Consider the following 18,826-nt stretch of genomic DNA (forward strand, 5'->3'; position numbering starts at 1 on the left):
TCTTAACCCACACACACAAACCTGTTAAAATTGTACTCTTCAAAAACAATTTCTATCTGACGAGTTTTAAGTTTAATTAAGTGGCAAAAGATACACATACTTAGGTGAACAGACCATTATCACTCACTGTTGACCCTGCTCTCTCTCACGCCCTTGACCATTTTGTGTGCCTGCTTTTCTGAGATCAGACTTCAAATTTTCTGAAGTATGTGTTGTTATTCAATAAATTGGAAGCTGTGATTGCTAATACACTGATTTTAAGCTCAAAAGGCCAAAAGCTGTGTGCAATGTACTTTTGTGTATACTCAGTATGGAAGACATAATCAATGGACAAATGTTTCCTACCACTTTGGTTATACTCTATGTCTGGACGGCTTTGAGTAAATATAATTAGGATTCCAAGTGTGAGTAACATGATGACGTGGCTCACTGACACTACGAACACATATCAAATTTATATTTAAAACAAAACACTAAAGCCATTTTACTGAAAACTAGTTTTATTTTAAAATTAAGTGCATAGCACTCATCTAATTCCATTGGTGTAGAATTTAGCACCATACTCACTATTTGCAATTAATGTCACAACACAGATACATTTTGGTTTGCAGTCTGTACTTGAGTAGTGTTTATTTAGTGGACTTTGGTAAAGCCCTTTATACATATCATTAATCTCTTCACAGTACATATTTAATGATGGTCCAGTAATCTCAAAAAAAAAAAAAAAGACCTACTTTAAAGACTAACCAATAAATTAAACAAAACAAAACCCACACAACTCCCCCCACCCCCATCCCCCAAGGCTAGCAGTTGTGAGTTGTATTTATATTGAAACCTAATGTTTTAAAAATAGTTCTGATTCTCCAACCACCCCACCCCACCCCGGGTATGCAGCAATATAACCAATTAATTATTTTATTCTACCCCCCCAAATTAATCCAGTGTTCTTTAGCTTTTTTAAATATAAACTGGGAAAGTGTTATAAGCTTTTTTAAAAGGCATATTCTTCTATAACAAGAATGACATTTAAACCAATCAATAAAAGCATTTGACAAGACATTAAGTTACCATAGGCACCGGCTGTTGTTTCAAGTTGGGATCTCTATCCCAGTATCTTACATTCATAGCATTATTGAGGTAGTTAAAATACTGAAAATTGGGCTCCAGGTGCTGGGTTCTGAATGTGAATGTGAAAGATATATTCTCTTTTGAACCCACTTTCCCCCAAGTAATTCAAGCTCTCTTGAGGTAAGAACTACCAAAATCCAATTAGCAGCCTTCTAAGAGGAAAAGTGATGATACTTTCAGAAAACAATTTTCATGCTTGAAAACTGCCATGAGTGACTGTTCTTACCTGAGTGGTTTTTAATCTACCAGACTAATAAATCCACATCATGCTGTATGTACTCTAATTATACAAGTTACCATTCTTTGAAGGAAAGGACATTCTCTAAGAATTCACGCTGGCAGAAGCCACCCACCCACATTTACCCACGGGAGCCATCGGGGTCAGTCCACTACTGCATTGAGTCCCTTCCCTTCCTACCAAAAGCCATTGGCTTGAGTACTGAGACTCCTGCTGCATACCCACACCGTCTTTATAATATTGTCTTCAATGCATATTGTGGCAGTCACATACCTGCCATGCAATTTCCCTTCTATTCAAGTGCTATGTTTAAAAAAAAAAAAAAAAGAACACACAAACAAAAAGACACACCTTACTAATCTTTAAATCAGAAAGCTTCCCTCCACCAAATCTCTCTTCTCTCACAGATAAGAGCACAATGTATACAGTTTCAGTTATTCAATACAATGCTTTCATTCTTTTTACCTTTTTATTCCCTCTGAATTCTTTCCCCCTAAATTGCCTTTGCTGTAATGACTTATTATTGCTGTTTTCACTCATGACCAACACAGCAAAATGTCCCAGGGCAGTTCTGTGGCCAACGTAATGAAAGTGGCTACTGAAATTTAGTAATCAGTTCTTTTACCTGCTTACACTGACTGGCTGGATGGAAAGGCTGCTTATAAAACTTGTCTTCCACGTAACAAAGTGCTGCTCTAGCACAACCTGAGAACTACCCTGGGCCACATTCCATTTCAAAATAAACCTACAGGACTTCATTCTAGTACTGACAGTTTACAGTTATGTCTTCCCTTGAAAAAACTTCTAGAGTAACATCAATTCTGAGTAAAAGTCATTGATTGCACCGAGAAATGCAAAACCTCTATATGTATTATGAATGATAGGAACCACTTCATTCATTCAAGCTACAATTATGTTCTCATGTGAAAACATCCTAGCAAGAGTATTTTAACCTATGTTATAAAGGTAGTTCATTCTATAACATTCCCAAAGTGTGTTGCATTACAGTTAAGTGTTTCCAAGTAGTACAAATTCCCTGAGTTAAATGTGTTTTAATTCTAAAGATCTGACTGAGGTTGATTACTTCGGGGAAAAAAATAAGAAAAACTTATGAGCATGATTTTAAGAGAGTTAATCCACCCTTAATTTTAGTACATAAATCCAGATACTTATATTGTGATAGGATTATATAGAATCATCTAAAAAAATTTTTTTTACTGCACAGATTGGTATAGCATAGCAATTCAGAAGTTTAAACTTAGTAAAAAATTCATTTGTGGATCAAAAATATAACTCAAAACTGCAGAATAAAAAAAAGGACCTCTTCAAAACTTAATACTGTAACTTTCCTTCATAAAAAGACCATTTGGCAAGTCCACAGATAAACATTAGTCTCTGACCTCTAAGCCAACACTGGGCCCAGAGCCCACCACAGGCCAATCTCAAAATGGCGATCTGGAGTCTGTCCAAATTTTCTGTTGTAGTATTTTTGAAATATTTGGACCGTCAGCCAGGGCTTGAGAATTTTTGTCATATAGGGATGTGTTTCAACAGGATTCGATATACATACTGTTACAGTGTTTGTGGTGTTTATTCGGTCCTCCCAGGTACTCGTGGTGCGCTGAAAGGGGTTTTCAGTCTTCCTGGCAGATGCTGGTATCTGAAGAGTTCTGATGCAATCTGGATCCCTTTCCTTTTGAAGAGAAGTTTACAAAAAGCTTGCCCCAGAACTTCGAGTCACAAACAGTCTGGGTCAGGTATTAGCTTCCCATAAAATCACCTTTCAAAGCACGGAGTAATGCAAGGGTAATGTTCATTTATCTGATAACTCCGGTTATAAGAAACATTCAGACAGGGCTTAACCTCTACTGGTATTGCCAGGGACATCCCAACACCAGTCTGCACATGCCCAAGGCCCTGAACACTAGTTTGGAAGCCAGCAGGACACGTCTGTAGTGTGTAAGATGAGGTGTGTGTGGTAGATACAATCTGCTGACAGCTTGGTTGTTCCGCTACAGGATGCCGATACTGCAGCGAGGGCTGATGCGTCTGATGGAGATACTGAGGCTGCTGAAAGTGAACTGGCCGCGAGGGCTGGGAGGCTGACTGGAACACACTCAGCTGTGCTGGCTGGGATCCTGCCTGTCCTCTCTGTTTGTTTGCCTCTTTCACATCATTATCGTGAGCACTGCGTGGAGAGAAAGAAAACTGTTAATAATGTTACTTTAACTCGGGGCGCCTGGGTGGGTCAGTCAGTTAAACAGCCGACTTCGGCTCAGGTCATGATTTCGCAGTCACGGAGTTCGAGCCCTGCGCTGGGCTTTTTGCTGACAGCTCAGAGCCTGGAGCCTGCTTTGGATTCTGTGTCTCCCTCTCTCTCTGCCCCTGACCCTGCTCGTGCTTGGTCTCTCAAAAATAAATAAACATTAAAAAAATTACAATGTTACTTCAACTCTTCAACAGTTTACTCCATGGACTGCCCCACTGAGCAGGTAGCAGTAATTGTAACCATAATTTAAACAACAGTGAGATTTTACTCTTATCCTTCTAAAAGCTCCTTCCTTTAGCACAAACCTTGGGAACTGGCTGCTGGTAGCTCTGAGGCCTATTTCCAGCTTGGGAAACTTTTCCACGATAAGCACTTAAACATGGCTGCCACTTTGGTGACATCCTGGTGGTCCCACAATTTAAAGATGTGGAAATGGGGAAAAAGGCAAGATTTGCCTGGACTGATGAGTTGTGGTCTCATGTAAGAGCAACTCCTTTCCTTATCATGTACCCCAAATCACGAGAGCAATGAAGAGCCTCTCACTGAAAAACAGCCAAAGTATAGTTTTCCACCAAGTACTACTCATAAAATGGCTTGCTCATGGCAGCTAGCAACTGTCAGAACCAATATCCTAAAAGCTCTGTGCTTTTAAGAAGTTCTTTTTAGAAGGACACCTGGGTGGCTCAGTTGGTTAAGTGACTTCAGCTCAGGTCATGATCTCTTGTTTTATGGGTTCGAGCCCTGATAGCTCAGAGCCTGGAGCCTGCTTCGGATTCTGTGTCTCCCTCTCTCTGCCCCTCCCCTACTTGTACTCTCTCTCTTTCTATCAAAAATAAACATTAAGAAAAACTGTTTAAAAAGCTTCTTTTCAGGACCTTGTACATGAAGAAAAGAACTGAGAAATCACAAACACAAGACTAAGGAGGCTTACATCAACAGCCGTTCAATGCACTGCACTAAAAAATCCCAGGAATAAGCAGTAAGACGATGCAGTCTCGTAGGCCATGTTGGAGAAAGACGAAGTATAATCCTTGAAGAAGCCACACACGCAGCAGCTACTAAAGAAGGTGCATAATTTAGAAAGGCATAATCTGTGGAGACATCAAAAATGAACTTAAGCAACAGAATACACAAGTCACAAGATCACAAGTCACTTACTGGCGTCCACAATGACTCACCTTGCAAAGATACTTCCAGGAAGTAATCTGCATACTTGGCCATGTAGAGTTTAGTTTTTTCCAAGCAAATCATTGGCCAGCCATCATGAAGATCTGTTTCGTGTACTGCTTCAGAGAGATAATACTCAATGAAATGGGCAGCTGTTGGAAGGCAGAGGTTCCACTGAAAGGTTTCTAATAATAACAGTTCCATATGTAGCAAATTTTGCTTTGTTAATACTAGATTCATATTAGTCATACAACCCAGGCTGTTGAGCTGTTCCAGCTTAGGCACACTATCTTCTTTTTCTTCAAATTTACCTTATAAGAAAAGGGGGGAAAGACAGAGAGGGTAAATGTTACACAAGTGATCTTTATAGGTCTGGTCACTTAAATGGGATTTGCTGTCTTACTGCAAAGACTTAGATCCAAAGACATTCTTTCTCCTCCCTTGGGCAGAAACAAGTGTGCCAAAACTCTGGTTTTCATATTTTGTAGGCTTTTTCTCCTTGTGTCACCATCCCCTAATCCCTACCCACCTCTAAAAAAAGAATGAAACATGTAAACATTCTGCTTTATGTCATACTATGTAATGAAAATAGTCATATGTGCCAACGAAACAATAACTCTCAAATCACCAGCACAATCTTTCCAGGAAATTTCTTTTGGTGAGTGGTCAATGGAAGAACAGGCTTTTATTTAAAAACTTTTTTTAAGGGCGCCTGGGTGGCTTAGTCGGTTAAGCGTCCGACTTTCGCTTAGGTCATGATCTTGCGGTTCGTGGGTTCGAGCCCCGCGTCGGGCTCTGTGCTGACTGCCAGCTCAGAGCCTGGAGCCTATTTCAGAGTCTATATCTCCCTCTCTCTGACCCTCCCCTGCTCATGCTGTCCCTCTCTCTCTCTCTCCGAGAAATAAATAAAAATTAAAAAATAAATAAATAAAAAATAAAAACTTTTTTTAATATTTATTTTCAAGGGGCGCCTGGGTGGCTCAGTCAGTTAAGCACCTGACTTCAGCTCAGGTCAGGATCTCATTTGTGGGTTCGAGCCCTGCGTCAGGNCCTGAGCCAAAGTCAGATGCTTAACTCACTAAGCCACCCAGGGACCCCAACAGGTTTTTATTTCAGAATAGAAGAAGTTTAAAGAATTTCATGCCATGGAGTTATCTGAAATAAAAAATTGCTAGGCTTTAGGGGTGCCTTAGTAGCTTAGTTGGTTAAGCACCCAGCTCTTGGTTTTGGCTCAGGTCATCTTAGGTTTTGTGAGTTTGAGCCCCGCACTGGGCCCTGTGCTGACAGAGCAAGGCCTGCTTGGAAGTCTTTCTCTGTCCCTTTCCTGGTCTTTCCCCCCGCTCCTCCTGCAAAATAAATAAATAAAAACTTCAAGTGTTTTATCCTGGCTTATTTTCAGCACAATCTCAATTCTAGAGAGAGGTAGTGGGAGAAAAAACTGGGTGAATATCTAATAGTCATTTTCATTCCACAGAAAAGTGTCCTCTTCTGAATTCAAACAAAACCTAGCTATGTCTTTTACCAAAAAAAGGACAGGAGAATACTTTATATATACTTTTGTATCTCCCTGCAAAACAGCAGACATTCTGATGGCTGTATTTTATTATTCCAAGGCATTAACTTCTTTTCAGGAAATATTCATCTAAATGTACAGCTGAGGAATAAAATTCCCTCTCCAGCCCCAGAATAATGTTTCTATAGATTATTAATGTACTATCTTATACTTTAATTTTCCTGTATATAAATCATTCATTTTAGGGGATCTCTAGAACTTACGGCTGGAGAAAATTCAAACTATCCAGTACTAGTCTGGTTTTCCAGATGCAGCATTAGAACCGAAGAACTGTCAGGGCGCCTGGGTGGCTTAGTCGGTTAAGCGTCCGACTTTCGCTTAGGTCATGAGCTCGCGGTTCGTGGGTTCGAGCCCCGCGTCGGGCTCTGTGCTGACTGCCAGCTCAGAGCCTGGAGTCTGTTTCAGTCTGTGACTCCCTCTCTCTCTGACCCTCCCCTGCTCACGCTGTCTCTCTCTCTCCTAGAAATGAATAAAACATTAAAAAAAAAAAAAAAAGAACTGAAGAATTGTCTTCAAGTCTCTTTGGATTTGGTCACAGAAGAAGGGAAATTATTAACTAAAGTTTCTAGTATTATGTTCTATTTTACAATAAAACAATCATATAATATTACAATTATTTCTAATTGTATTGTATATAATACAATCTATCATATAGATTTCTCACAATAGCTTTTATACTTGTTCAGAATTATAGTTGTTAGACTATGCTACATATAACTATACAAAATTTTTTGTTTCACTGTTTTGAAAAAGCACTGCTGGCTACCTTGGGTCTGTGCTTGGGGAATAGAGGAACTGGGGTAAGTGGTCTTCTACACTAGGTGAGTCCAAGCCCAAAGAGAATTTTTCTCCTGCCTCAGAAATTTTCAATATCTTTAGATCTAAATTACTCTTAACTATATACTGCTACGGGGAGGAGCTGATAAAAAAACAAACAAACAAAACCAATACAATTCAGACTTTTAAAGAATCTAGACAGTCCCTCCCAGTTCAAATCACATACAGATGAATTTCACAGGTGTTTCCAATACGATATACTTTGTAGGGCTGAGGGCACTGAAGTGGTCTTTATGAGCTGGCCATCGAGTATAATCATTGCATAAAGATAAAGGAAAGGAACCCCCTGTTCTCAGTGTCAGAGTGGAGAATGTCCCAGGAATTTAGTCCAATCCCTCTGGATGAATCATTAAGGTTTTCAAAGTACCCTGCCATTTGTGTAGCAGCAGCAACACCCGCAGTGTACTTCAAAGGAATATCATAAAAATTAATGTGTTTATTTACATCATGCTTGAAGTTCCTTTGAAGAAATTAATACACTATAATTCACTGTTTAATTCAAGGATCAAGAATGTTTCGTATTATCTCCTTGAAACTTTCAACACTGAAAACAAAATTGTCTAAGACCAGTTTCAAAGCTCAAAAAACCAAGGCAGTGAAGTTGGTTGATTCATTCAAGGTCAAGTAAGTTGAACCAAACCAAAAATGGAAGCCAAAAGGAAGACTCATGTTTGAATTCCCAAATCGGTACTTCTAGATCAAAGTATGACACTAGGTTATATGGGGACAACAACTATCAAAATAGACAGAATTCTGTATTATTAAACATCTATGGGGTTTCTGTATTTATAAAGTACTTGGCGATTACAAGTGTGAAAGCCTTTGCACCTTGACTTACAAAGTGAAAAACCACCTGTGTACTGCATAATAACCATAACTGGGATTTTATTCAGGCTTAAGTTTTTTGGAACTTTTTCATTATAGATAGAGATATACTCTCATACATAGATATTAAAAGACTTAAAAATGTGTGACAGTGTGAGTACCTGCATTCATAGCCATCTTTTTTGTTGTGCTGAAAGCTATGAGCATGGGTATTTTAAATCTACTTATCTGCAATACCACATACAGATCACAAAGATCAGTTTCTTCAATTGAAAGGAAATACCAGAAGCCATGTGATTATATTGATATAGGCCCCAAACAGGAAATAAGGGCACAGGAAATTCACATCTGCTTCCCAGAAAATAAAGAATTAGACGCCACAGAAACAAAACATCAGGCTTTCTTTCCTTTATAGGAAATGCTCAGATCAGCTATGGAAACCAGCACATTTTCAAAGCCAGCAGTGAATGGCAAATACATGCAGAAGGAGCCAGGATCCTATGTCACTGTACGCTCTTTGATATATACTAGTCATCTTTGATATATACTAAGAATTTTCACAAACTTGTTAGACTACCAATCTAAGAGAAAAACAAGGAACAGAAAGAGGCAATTCATAGGGGAAAAAAGTTCTATTCACATTAAAAAAAAAAGGTAAGTATTCTCATTAAAAAGATGTAAATCAAGTCAACTATGAGATAAAATTTTCACTTTTTAGATAATAAAGTAAAAAGTTTTGTCAACCCATTACTGATAAGCAAGGAGAAATAAGCACTTGTCACAGATTTTCATAACTAATAGCCTATGATCTTACTTTTGGCTTCATCCTGATTCTGAGATCATTTCTTAGTTACACTATATCTTGACCAAATTATCAGAAGTCTCATATCCAAGACTGCTTCCGTGCTCTCTACAAGTTCAGTGCTGATCACAGAAGCCAAGGGAAGCCAGGGTATACATGACAAAGAATTAGAATTTAAGAATCTCCCAGGATGAATCAGACTTTTCTGGAAAGAGCCAGAATCTTTAGAGCTAGGGAGACACACTAAAGATTATAGAAGAGTTTATGGAAGAATTAATCGTTATGATGCTAACATTTATGCTTCAATTTCCCATGTGTTTTTAAACATCTTACCCTACTTGATCCTCACAACTTTATCAGTTAAGTGTCTTTATCTTCATTCTACAGACAAGTAACTTCAGACTTAAGGGTTGTTGAAATGCATATTGCTAACAACAGATTCAAACCAAGGAAATTCACCACTGAAATCGCTACCCTAACACACTGCACTGCTCTCTCATCAGCGACAGCCTGTTGGACCTTTCCTCCTACCTCCAACAGTGCAGACATGCAGGCAGCTGGATGCGGATATTACCTGGAACTCAAGATATGCCCCCATCTTTGGCCAAACTACTGACAGCCTCCCATCCTATTTAATATGCAGAATCCACTGTCCCTCCGTCCTGTCAGCTGCAAGCTGTTCTTCACTTTTACACAACAGGCTGCCTATCCTAAAGCAGGGAGCAGAGGGGGAAGGTGAGCATAACAGAGTTCAATCATCCTGGGAGGAGAGAAGCAGGACTTAAACAAAGTTTATGAAACCTAACCAACTTCAGCTCAGGTCATGGTCTCACGGTTGGGGAGTTCAAGCCCCAAGCCAGTCTCTGTGCTGACAGCTCAGAGCCTGGAGCCTGCTTCAGATTCTGTCTCCCTCTCTCTGCCTCTTCCCCACTTGCAGTCTCTCTCTCTCAAAAATAAAATATTAAAAAAAAAAAGAGCTAACAGGTTAAACTCTTGACCACTGCCTACTTGGAGGGGCTGAGACCCTGGGGGATACCTATCTCACACTCTTCATTATCCAGTGGAAAAGAACAATGTAAAAACAATTCTTCTCTTTCAGGAAAGAAAGATTAGGGGATGTCAGCAGAACAAAGGGAGGAGTATCTGACTCTCAGCAATAGCTGATCAACAATTCATATTTAAACTACAGCAAATACAAATCCTAAAGCTAGTTCCTGGAAAATGTGCAAAAATCATCTTCAATAAAATAAATTGATCATAATCTTAAACTAACAGTAACAGATAATTAAAAAAACAAGAACAATTAAAATCTCCATTTAAATCACCCTAAGACGGTACACAAATAAAGTATCTTTTCCCCAAATTGTGGAAATGGCAAGAACTTGGCACCAATGCTAAACATGGCATGGTGGCCAGAAATCTTAGATTATTCAACTAGAGTACCCACTGAACTTCAGCAATAACATGTAGTTTAAGAATATCTAGTTTAGTGACCCCTAAGTCATTTGGTAAGTTACCAGTAAGTAAACTTTAGTCACAAATGTTAAGCCAGTCTATGAACTGACTTGGCATCACTCCTAATTTCACAGTTCACCAGGAATAATCTCCCACTTGGTCTGCACCACTATTAAGGATCTCAGGCATAAAGTAAGATGGGGCTTGGTAGCAGTAAAAGCAGTGATGGCCACAAGAGGCAGTATCATATTTCATTAATGATCTTAAGTTTTTAAAATAACCTAACCTGGGGCTCCTGGGTGGCTCAGTCAGTTAAGCGTCCGACTTCAGCTCAGGTCATGATCTCAGGGCTTGTGGGTTCGAGCCCCGCGTCGGGCTGTGTGCTGACAGCTAGTTCGGAGCCTGGCGCCTGCTTCGGAATCTTTATCTCCCTCTCTCTCTGACCCTCCCCTACTCATGCTGCCTCTCTCTCTCTCAGAAGTAAATAAAACATTAAAAAAAAATTTTTTTTTAATAAAATAAAATAACCTAACCTGTGTACGTGATTTCCAGTGTCTATTATAAACTGATCCAGTTATAAACTAACATTTTGTAGGATAAGAAGCCATTCCATTTGTGGATCCTCATACATCCGATGTGTCAAGTATGGGTTCTTCCAGTCCTATGCCAACTATGAAACCACAAAGGGCTTCACAGCCAGTGATGAAACACATACAAAATTGTACACAAGATTGCTTATGAGAATGAAACCTTAATTAAAGGTTAAATTAAAGGTTAATTATAAACGTACAAGTATTACCTCTCCAGTGTTCTGGGTAGGGGGAGAGGAGTAGGTGATGTGTCTGGATCTTAGAGGACAACAGATTAAAGGAGAAATAAAGACTTTCAGAAAATAGTACTCTGGTAAGAATTTGGCTCAAGGTGCATGGGAATAGGGTGCGAAGAGAAGACTGGAAAGGTAGCTGGGACCAGATGCAAGGTTCTAAGTGTTACATTAAGGAGTTTCTACCTTAACCCACAAGCAGGTGACATCACCCCTGGGGCTGTGAATATTCAGTGTGGTCCACAAAGAATTTGAAATAACTTACAAAAAAAACCCTCCAAGGAGACAAAGTAAGCAGTTGAGGTTGTCAGATCAAAGGAATAATAAGGGTAGAAAAAGAAAATCTGAGAAGAAATTAGTGCCAGAAAGGATTATCACACAGGCCTGAATTTGGTTTTAGGTTTACTTTCAGTCAAAGCACAAAACTGCTATAGAAAGAACTCTGGTGGTAACATATAGGGGGAATGTTCCTTAGACAGCACCAACACAAGATCCCATGAAGACAGTACTCTGAAGTGGGGATTACATTTCTACTGTAAATGACATCACTAAAAGAAAAACCCAATTATAATTCCTTTACTCACCCTCTTTCTCTTCAGTCAAGGTACTAACAATAAAATGAGTTACAGGAAGAAACTAAGAGAAAGAGGCACCAAAAGACCCATCATGCTGCATCAGGTAAAGAACATGATTTATCAGAGTCTACCTTGCAGGCCACCACTGAGCTGTGCCAAGTCTTTCCCATTTGTAGAAGCTGCCTGTGAACCTACAGTTCATTAGGCCAACTCATTACGTAGTCAGTAAAAGGTATTCTAAAAACACAAGACAAGACTATAGTACCTTTTAGAATTTCTCAACCTCAGTTCCACTGACATTTTGGGCCAGAAATTCTTTACTGGGGGGAGGCAGGGGGCTGCCTTGTGCATTATAGATATTTAGTAGCATCCCGGCCCTCTACTTCTTAGATGCTAGTATCATCCTCCCAGGTTGTGATGACAACCAAAACTGTCTCCACCCAATGCCAACTATTTCCTGGGGGCGGTTTTTCCTCGTTGAGAACTTTAAGGCAATGGTTCTCGAATAGAAAGGTATATCAGAATCAGCTTTGGAACTCAAGCCCTATGATAAAGATTCTGAGTCAATAGATCTGGAGTGGCCTAGACATTTGCATCACAATCTTCAGGATGTAGGGCTTAAACACCTAAGTTTTTAAAAGACTTCAGAGCTAGTCTTTTAATGTCTAGTTAAGAATGATTATGCTAACATATAGGAGGATTAGGAGGAACTTAATGGAGGACCAAGGGGGAAAAGAATGGGGGAAATAGCGGGGGAGAGGGAGAGAGGCAAACCATGAAAGACTCTTGAGGGGCGCCTGGGTGGCTTAGTCGGTTAAGCGTCCGACTTTCNAGAAAAAAAAAAAGAATGATTATGCCAAGAAGCACTTTCGACATAAACTTTCTGATATTAGTCAACTGGAATGAATGGAACTTGGTGATGTTTCACTGAGCTCCCTATGAATCTATTTTATTCTAAACAATGGAAACTTCTAGTCATGTAGATGAGGTTCATACTTACTTGCTAGAAGCAGACAGGAAAGTGCAACTAAATGCAGCTGCTGGATAGAGATGTCATACCGATCCATAAATAAGTCCAGCAAATAGACAGCAAGATGTCGGGCAGAAGGGCAGAGGGTGAAGCGATTGCTCACAATGGCTATCAGGTCAGCAAAATACCTTCTGAGACTTAGTTGAGGGGACTGGCCTTTGTAGGAAGGCAACTTCAGCTCCTAAATCAAGAGGAACAACATTTAGTCTAACATGGCCTGTAGAAGTAGTATCCCTACAAAAAAGACAACTTTTGCCCTCAATATATTAGTGTTACAAGTGGCTAACACACTTCTTGAAGGAAACACAAATTTGAAAAAGCTGAGTGGAAGGATAATGAATGGCATTTAACATTTAAAACCAAACTTTTCTCCTTATTTTTAATCATCTGTGATGTGACAAAATTATATATGTTTCTTGTATTATGGAAGGGATATATTCCAGCAAGACTTTTGTATAGCGTGTTTTCCCTACTGGGTGTTTTCAGTAAAACATTTTTTTACAAAAAACCCAACCACACCACAAATACACACTCACACCAGGAGGCTCAAAGCTTTGGGGTAAAAAGTAACAGGCAGTGAATATGCTCCTAGTAGAGATGTGGAGGGTAGAGACAAGTATTCATCCACTAGTATCCTCTAAGCATGTTTCCATTTCAGCAGTTTTAGAATCTCTCATTTGCCATTACCTTTTCATATACCTAACATTTTTCCCATCTTGTTCAATCTCAGAATTATATGAATCCATTTTTCAAAAGTTAGAAATTTTCTATACTGTTAAAGTATTTCCAGAGCATACATAAAGATAGAAAGGTTCTATATTCATTTCAGCATAATATTAATATGAAACCTAATAGGTATCACAATAGCAGGAAATTACACAGACCTCAAAGAACAGGCAAAAAAAAAAAAGATAAATTAGACTTCATCAAAATTTAAAACTTTTGTGCATCAAAGTTCACTCTTTTCAACAGAGTGAACAGGCAATCCACAGAATGGAAGAAAATATTTGCAAATCATGTATCTGGTATTTAATATCCAGATTATATAAAGAACTTTTATATGTGCAATCCAACAACAAGAAAACAAACAACTTGCTTAAAGATTGGCAAAAGGCTTGAATAAACATTTCTCCAAAGATATATAAATGACCAATAAGCACATATAAAGATGCTCAACATTATTAATCATTAGGGAAATGCAAATCAAAACCATTACGAGATACCACTTGAAACCCACTGGCATTGCTGTTATTAAAAAACAACAACAACAAAAAAAACACAGAAAACAAAAATAACAAGTGGTGATAATGTGAAAAACTGGAACCTTTGTGTAATGGTAGGAATATAAAATTGTATAGCCACTGAATAACAGTACTACAATTCCTCAAAAAAATTAAATGTAGAATTATTATATGATCCAGCAATTCCACTTTTAGGTATACACCAAAAAGAATTAAAAGTAGGAAAGTAGGTTCTCAGATATTTGTGCCTCTATAGTGACAGCATTATTCACAAAAGCCAAAAGGTGTAAACAAACATCAACATATGAATGGATAAACAAAATGCATTTCAGTTCAAGATGAAAAAGTCCTAAAGATGGAGAGGTAAAAGTAGCACAATGTAAATATACCTAATGTCACTGAACTATCCACTTAAATATGGTTAAAATTTTATATTGTGAAAACTTTACAACAATAAACAAACACAAAAAATGGAACTTACATATCCGTCTAACCTAATAAGAGCTAAAACTTTAGATACAATGTTAGCCAATGTAATTTTTGTAGTATATACAAAGAATACATCACCATCAATTGTAGTATATCTCAGGAATGCAAAGATGGCTTGATATCAGGAAATCTTAATATAAATATGATAGGGTAGTCTAATAAACCAAAGATTAGGATATAATAATCACAAGATATTACAGAACACAGATAGAAAATCTAACCTCATTTTAAATGGTAAAGTACAAGTGCTTACCAGATGGCTGTCAGATTTAGTTTTCTTTGTCCAGATACTGCAGTTACGCAAGCATGAAAAAATGACCTGTGCTTCTCTCAGCTAACAAGTTTTTATAATGTCTATTCCTGATACTCTAGAATTTTACACTCTTGTTCCCATCTGCTTCTCAGGATCCCATGGGACCAAAGTACTGAGACCTGAACATGTCATCTCTCTCTCCAGTCTAAGGACTAGTCTGTTCACCATCCCAAATGCCATCCCTTTCTCAGAAAGGGCCACTGTCCCGACAAGATGGAAATAAAGGCACAGAAGGAATACTCACAAATGTAAACACAACTCTGTGGGTATTTTCGGAATGTTTTTCACAAGCTAGCATTGTTCCCATCTGTCATAAAGACTCCTGAAAATACTTCCCAGCCATCCAAAGACATCAGTATACATAGCATAACATGAGAAGAAGACACAAGGGTGTAAGAAATTGCTTTATAGGGGTTTTGGGGGGTCGCAGAGGAGAAAGTGGTTATATTTTACAAAAAAAACCCAAAAACAAAAACAGAACGGCTGGATTTGAGGTTGAAGAGAATTTCCATTTGCTGTAGTTTTTACCCTTCCCTAGTAGATACAATGCTGGTCCAAGCAATTATTCCTCCATACACCTTGGATCTAAACAGAGAATTCCTTTCACAGTGTCTAAATGGCAACTGTGCCAAGGAAGACCTAAATTGAGATGCTAAGTTATGGGAGATTAGACCCCACAAAGGCAGAGGCACATCTGTCTCATTCACTATTACCATTCTAACACCTGGCATAGTACCTTATATACTGCAGGTACTCCAATTTGTTAAATAAATAAATAAGCCTATGACTATCCAACTAAATCACCTGATTAATAATATGGAAATAACTTTTTTATGAGAAAAGTTCATTTTAATTTTTCTTGACTTCAGTGTACTACAAACAGGGGTCTCTCCAGTGCCACAAGGTTCAAGTTTTACCAATTAACATAAATTATTCACAAATGTGGCCATTGTGTCAATTGTGACTTACACAGTGCTTAAAGATAAAATAAGAACCCAGGGTAGCATGCCACAGGTGACCCAAGGTAATTTTCAGTGGCATTCCCTCAGGCCCCCTGTGTGCCAATAGTTCATAAGCAACTTCAGTACAGGCTTGTGTCTTATTCCTTCAGTCACCCTCAGAGCCTAATACACAAAGTATTTAACAAATCTGCTAGGAAAAAAAAAAAATCCACTCCCAACCTCAACTGACAAAATTAACTCAAAGTCATCACTTAGGATTAAAATTACACATAATATCCATACCATGGAAATCTGTCACTCAAAAAAATAAAAGTATCATTAACATCAAATAACTAATTTCAGGGGCACCTAGGTGGCTCAGTCAGTTAAGCATCGGACTTCAGCTCAGGTCATGATCTCATGGGTTCGTGGGTTCAAGCCCCACATCAGGCTCTGTGCTGACAGCTCAGAACCTGGAGCCTGTCTCAGATTCTGTGTCTCCCTCTCCCTGCCCCTCCCCTGCTCACACTCTGTCTCTTAAAAATAAATAAATGTAAAAAACAAAAAAACAATTAATTTCATCACATTCCAGAGGGATAAAGGGCTGACATTTAGAAAAGGAGGACATTTAAAACTAAAAGATCAGGGGCGCCTGGGTGGCTTAGTTGGTTAAGTGTCTAGCTCTTGTTTTGGCTAAGGGCATGATCTCTAGTTTTGTGAGTTTGAGCCCTGCATCGGGCTCCCAGTTGTCAGTCTCACTGCCTGCTTGAGATTCTCTCTGCCTCTCTCTCTGCCCCTCCTCTGCTGGCTCTGTCTCTCTCAAAATGAATAAATAAACTTAAACTAAAAGACCACATCTTTAAAAAAATCAAAAGTATATGGAAAACCTGAAACTGTTTTCTTAACATTTCAGAGAACTATTCCACAGTTGAGACTTTTTTTGTGGTACAAAAAACCTCTTAGGGGGCTGAGGTGTATTGATGACAGAATTAATAAACAGCATTTAGAAATCTCAAACTCAAACCTTAGAAATGGGTACAGTTGTAACAATTTAAGTCAGCATTAGGTTTTCTAATGTAATTAATCTGGTTAAAAAAAAAAAGTGAAGATACAAGTTCATGATCATCCAGGAACTCTTAACTCCAACAGTCAGTATCCCTTTTATTTTTTTAAATGCTTACTTCTTTTTGAGAGAGAAAGAAAGAGAAGGGGGGGAGAGAGCATGCGCATGCACAAGCAGGGGAGGGGCAGAGAGCTTGAGACACAGAATTTGAAGCAGGCTCCAGGCTCTGAGCTGTCAGCACAGAATCTGAGGTGGGGCTCGAACCCATGAACTGTGAGATCATGACCTGATCCAAAGTCGGATGCTCAACCGACTGAGCCACCCAGGTGCCCCATCAGTATCCCTTTTGTTTTGCTTCTTTCTCATTTTCTATACATAACAAATGGCCCTCTCTATCCAGGGTGAAACTGAGTCAAGTTAGGGACAGTTTTGGATGTGGTCTCTCTTCTGGTTGTCAAAGAGGCAGAGATGACCCATTATGATGAGACGGGATATACAGCGTAAAATTGTTACTTAACAGAATTTTGCATGGCACTAGAAAATTGTACAACACCCCNCTACTTTCTGCCTTATGTTACCTGGAAGGAGCAGCTAACTCATACCTTAAGGCATTCTGAAGAGCCCCCAAATCTGGGAGAGCTCAGGGAAAATAAGTTATCGCTTTATTAGGGCTCTAACGCACATGTACAGTATCAACTCATTTAATCTTCACAATCTCCCCACAAGCCTCATTCTATTATTATGAATCATTTTACAGATGAGGAAATTGGGAAAGAAAAGATTAAGTAACTTGTCCAAACTCTTACAGCAGGTTAGTGGACAGGCTGGGGAATTTATGTACAAATGTGATCTAACAGCGGAACGCAACTGCAACTACAGAACCAGGGCTACCCTGCCCAATAAAAAGCCGGCACACACATCTGTTTAAAAACAGTATCAAATCCATGTTCCACCTTACCTCTCCCAAATACCACGCTCCACCCTCATTTAAGTTACAGGTTCTTCTGATACATCCAAGGGAAGAAACCCAGGAGTTAATTAACCTCGAGCAAATAACCAAACTCGCCTTTTCTGGTCTGGAAACTAGTGACTCGACTTCCCAGGGAGCCGCGATTTATACTAACTGGCACAAAACACTGAATGGAAAACCGGGCATCGAGATTACCTTGTATCGAAGCGCTTGATGAATGTCGGCGGCCAGCTGTCCCCGCCACCACTGCCCCTCCAGCTCCATGGGACCCGGCGGCGCGCCTGGCCAGAAGCGGCAACTTCAGTCTGTAAGACACACCCCAGACGCGGTCAAGGCCGGCTCCCTCCACACGACCCTCAGCGCCCCCTCCCCGAGGGGTGTGACCTCAAGCCACCCTGCGTGGCTGCTCCCCTTCACCTGACTCGTCCTAAAGCCAGCACCGATCCAAACCAATTCCCCGATGCCGCGCGTAAGGCCCGAGCTACCCAGTCAGGAGGAAGCGGGCACGCGCTGAAAACTACCGGCCTGGGTGCCGGGCAAAGGGGACCAACGTGGGCCCGAGTTCCCAGGCACGGTCCCTGGTGCGTGCAAAGAAAGCTGCTGGCGGAGGCCGGACTGGGGGCTCCCTGCGTCCCGGGTTCGAATACTCGCGCCGGCCCCGGGCAGCGGAGAGACTGACACCAGTCGAAAATCCCCCGAGGCGAAAACCTCCCTCGGATAAACCAGCAGACGAATGCCCGCCCGGCCCCGGATTCCAGCGGCAGCCGCTCGGGCGCTTCTTCCCCCCGGGGGACCTCCCTGCGGCCCCCGCCGGGCCCAGCGCGCACCCAGGCCGCCTCCACCTCGCCTAGAGCAGCGCACGGGATCGCGCGGCCACAGAAAAGCGAACAAAAGGCCGGGCCGGGTGGGTTCGGTGCCCCGCGCCCAGCACAGGCCGCCGGTCCCCACGGCGGCCTCTCTTACCCGGAACCGCGGCCCTCACAGCCCCAGCCCCGCCGGCGTGCGGGGGACGCCGGCCCCGCTCATGACGCGGACAGTCGGCCGCAAAGCGCCGGCCTCAGCTCGGGCCCAGCGCCGGGGCGCTCGC

General features: G+C 40.5%; 1 protein-coding gene across 4 annotated transcripts; it reads right to left on the reverse strand.

The window, feature by feature from the left end:
- Positions 1 to 488: 488 nt before the first annotated feature.
- CCNJ (cyclin J) lies at positions 489 to 18,820 on the reverse strand. Of its 4 annotated transcripts, none has more exons than XM_077779404.1 (6): positions 18,703 to 18,820; positions 17,935 to 18,044; positions 12,693 to 12,903; positions 4,814 to 5,113; positions 4,567 to 4,690; positions 489 to 3,554 (listed from the first exon to the last, which is right to left on the reverse strand). In XM_077779404.1, the coding sequence occupies exons 2-6, from the start codon at positions 18,001 to 18,003 to the stop codon at positions 3,143 to 3,145; spliced, it is 1,116 nt and encodes a 371-aa protein (XP_077635530.1). In that variant the 5' UTR covers positions 18,004 to 18,044; positions 18,703 to 18,820; the 3' UTR covers positions 489 to 3,142. The 4 variants fall into 4 exon arrangements, with proteins under 4 accessions (XP_077635530.1, XP_077635523.1, XP_077635513.1 ...); XM_077779397.1 differs by having other exon boundaries at positions 4,567 to 4,693; XM_077779387.1 differs by having other exon boundaries at positions 4,567 to 4,726.
- Positions 18,821 to 18,826: the final 6 nt, after the last annotated feature.

Source organism: Crocuta crocuta, unplaced genomic scaffold (genome assembly GCF_008692635.1).
Source record: "Crocuta crocuta isolate KB4526 unplaced genomic scaffold, BGI_CrCroc_1.0 scaffold170, whole genome shotgun sequence".
Classification (NCBI taxonomy): Eukaryota; Metazoa; Chordata; class Mammalia; order Carnivora; family Hyaenidae; genus Crocuta; species Crocuta crocuta.

Excerpts from the sequence above, each read along its gene's own strand:
- CCNJ (XM_077779387.1), bottom strand. The coding sequence starts at position 18,003 with ATGGAGCTGGAGGGGCAGTGGTGGCGGGGACAGCTGGCCGCCGACATT. Across the intron at positions 12,904-17,934 it reads ATCAAGCGCTTCGATACAAG|GAGCTGAAGTTGCCTTCCTA; the intron begins GTAATCTCGATG and ends CTCTTGATTTAG. Across the intron at positions 5,114-12,692 it reads TTCCTGTCTGCTTCTAGCAA|GTAAATTTGAAGAAAAAGAA; the intron begins GTAAGTATGAAC and ends TTTTCTTATAAG.